The 3,231-nt window shown below is 43.6% G+C and overlaps 1 protein-coding gene across 1 annotated transcript in view; it reads right to left on the minus strand.

Moving 5' to 3' along the window:
- The window catches only part of map7d1b (MAP7 domain containing 1b), a 24,028-nt gene that overhangs the window by 9,216 nt on the left and 11,581 nt on the right, over positions 1 to 3,231 (minus strand). The window contains exons 6-7 of the mRNA XM_017307389.1: positions 2,472 to 2,770; positions 1,430 to 1,550 (exon numbers count right to left, since the gene is read on the minus strand). Of these exons, the coding sequence (XP_017162878.1) occupies positions 1,430 to 1,550; positions 2,472 to 2,770 (420 nt within the window). The remainder of the gene's footprint in view (positions 1 to 1,429; positions 1,551 to 2,471; positions 2,771 to 3,231) is intronic.

Below are 3,231 nucleotides of genomic sequence, written 5' to 3' on the forward strand. Positions count from 1 at the left end.
TCATCCATCCATCATCCATCCATCCTTCATCCATCCATCCATCATCCATCCATCCTTCATCCATCCATCCTCCTGTCTGGTTATGTCCAGAACTGACGGCTCTGTGTTTTCCTGTGATTGTGGTTCTGCTGTATTCAGAGGAAGTTTATCTTCATCACTGATTGTTTAGTTCCAGCAGCAGAAATATTACGTTCACTGACAGAAATCACTCATCTGCAGGAAGCGCTTCAAAACGTTCAACCACAAAATAAGATTTGAGGGTACAATGCTTTGTCGCAAGGCCCGGTTAAGTAACATTATTTTTATCCATCCATTTTCTTCCGCTTAATTATTTTTAATTATAAAATAATTATTTTTATAATTATTTGTTTTTTACTACTTATGTTAGTTTCACGTTATTTCAGTAACCAAAACGGATTTTATTAAGGTATAAACATTTAGCCCTCCCTACTTTCAAACGTCTGAAAATCGCTACTGGTAAAACTAATGGCGAGTTATGTTGATGCTCTTATTTTGAAATGTAGCCGGACGTTCCGTGTTACGAGAGGCGGAAGGAGAAGTTATGGAGACGAGCTGGAGAAGCTGAATAAATAAACCAAAGTCCTACGCTAGAGAAGTTAGCTAGCGATGATTAAGCTAATGAATAATAAGCTTTATCATTATTATTAATTGGGGATAATTGATCGATAATGTGTGGCCTTGAGAAATGAACTAACTATGCTAGCTATATATGCTAACGTTAACCCGCTGATCAGAAACCAAACAGTCTGAAATAAAAAACGATGCTAATTTATGTAGCAACTCAGCTGCTGAATTAATGAGCCTAATGACAGTTTAGCAGCTTTTAGACTGAAGGCGTGAGAAGAACCAGCTGCACCTTTGTGCTGTTCAAACGGCTCCCTAAGCTGGCAAAGATTTCAGTCCAAATGAGACTAAATGAGACAAATCTGCGTGTAAAAACTGGTAACAAGGCAGGCTAATTAAAAGCAGCTAATGGTCGATGGTCCCTGGCATGCCAGGTGCCTCATTACATGGGATTTTAGCTGTAATATTAACCATAATTAAATGAGCTTATTCCAAACGTTTTTATATCGTAACTGTTTTAGATAATTTTCATATCTAAAACAAACCCTTTGGTCCAAATTGAAGAAGCTTTAATGGTAAATTTGCAGCTTCTTATAATATAATTGCAGAATAAAAATATGTTGTGTTTTTTTTCCAATTCAGTTTTAAATCTGACTCCTTTTCCAAGTCGAACTAGAGATTTGGTTTAGCATCTTGGCCTTTTAGACTTTATGAAGTTTAAAGCATCCTCAATTAGCAGTTGTTGAAATACAACTTCAAAAATATTAAAAATAAAATAGACAATAGTAAGAAGTTAGTTTAGGTCAGTGTCGCCGCAGCGGGTCCTGCATGTTCCACTTCCTGCCTGCTGGCGGTAACTTCCTCCTCAGCAGGTCAAAGTTCCTCCAATGAGCCGTCATTGGATCCAGGTGAGACAGAACCGGGCCGTGCAGGACGCCGGGCCTCCAGGACCCACTGTGGCTCCACTGGTTCAGGACACCATGTCAGTTTGCTGGAGCTGCACTACAACCAACCAACCGTCTATTGATGATCACATCCAGCTCGTAGCTTTCAGAGCTAGCCTGTTAGCATGCTGCAGTAGCTCAAAGCTGGTTGTTTCTAGCAGCTGACTTACAGCAGGCAGCTCTCTTGTTTTAACCCTAAAATATGTTTAACTTTGTTACAACAGTGGTTTGAAATAAACATGTTGCCCTGTTAAAGATGGCGGGTTTTCATTTACTCCCGTGTGTCGCAGAGCCATGAAAACTCAAGAGCAGGTTCCTGTTTTTAAAGTGATTTGGTTAAACAGTTAAATCTAAAATACTTTAATCTGAGCTCTTTAAAGCTCAAAACATTTCTTTGAGCCAAAGGCTGAATTGTATATATCCACTTAGCCTGCTACTACTTTAGCTTGGCTCTAGTTGGAGCCAGAAGGAACCTCCAAAAGCCAAGTTTCTTGTTTTAATTCCAAATTATGTGTTAATTTCATATGAAGTGTGTAACTGAATGAGAAACATGGCCAATGTAAGATATTATTACCAGTCAGCATTACTTTAAAGAACTGCAGAGCCATAAAACCTCAGGAAAAAAGCAGCTTGTTGTTTTCAAAGTGATTCAGTTAAAAAGTTCACAGCTGTTTAAAAGGTCAAACTTTGCTTTGCTCAGAGAACAGTGGAGAAAATACGAGTTATTAACTTTAATGTAACGGAAAGGCTTCACAAAACAACACGAAGCCCAACTAACAGGAACATATGATGATATCTACCATCTTAAACAATGTGCTCTGTAAACACACCACCCAGCAGCACCATCAGTGACAAGCAGGATGTGACCTCATAGACCCATGAGACAGACGCACCAATCAAGATGTAGAGGTGATCAAAAATGCAAAGGACTCAAATCAAGACAAACCACCAACTCAAAGTAAAACCCACGATGCACACGAGAGCGTGACGGGAGGGAGCAGGTGGTAAATGACCAGTCACCAAGCGCAGGCAGGCAGGCAGGCAGGCGACAGCGAGCACTGAGACCGGGTCAGGGTGGGGATGAGGAGGAGGAGAGGAGGAAGGCCTGGTGGATGCTGGCGTCGACTCGTCCTTACTTCTGTTGGGGGAGTTCCACAGGGTGGCAGAGGACTTGGACAGCCTGTTGTTAATGACAGGCTCCGCCTGTCGGGGCAGGTTGACCGTGGAGGCCGAGCATCTGCCTGCACCGGAGAGAACGCAACACAGACAGCTGATCACATGGGGCGGGGCCAGAACCCCCGGCCCACCTCCAGCCGGGGTCCGGAACCCCCACCGTGTTTCAGCCAATCTGGACTCGGCTGTGGAAGCTGGGAGGGAAGTTTGGGAAAGTTTGGGAAAGTTTGGGAATAAAAACCTGATTTCACCAAATTCAGAATCTGAATTCGTCTCTGAGGGACAGCAGCTGGTGAAGGTCAGTGTCTCCGCTCTCTGGTGGACTCAAACTCAACCAGCTGATGCCCAAAAGCATTCTGGGATTCTGAGAGTTAGCAGGAGAAATAACTGTGGGCCACCAGCGCCTGGCACGCCGCCCTCATGATGCGCCGTTTCCTGGGGTTGCATCGGCTGCAGCATCAGCATCGGCTGCTGCATCGGCTGCTGCATCGGCTGCAGCATGAGCATCGGCTGCAGCATCAGCATCGGC

Source organism: Poecilia reticulata, linkage group LG11 (genome assembly GCF_000633615.1).
Source record: "Poecilia reticulata strain Guanapo linkage group LG11, Guppy_female_1.0+MT, whole genome shotgun sequence".
NCBI lineage: Eukaryota > Metazoa > Chordata > Actinopteri > Cyprinodontiformes > Poeciliidae > Poecilia > Poecilia reticulata.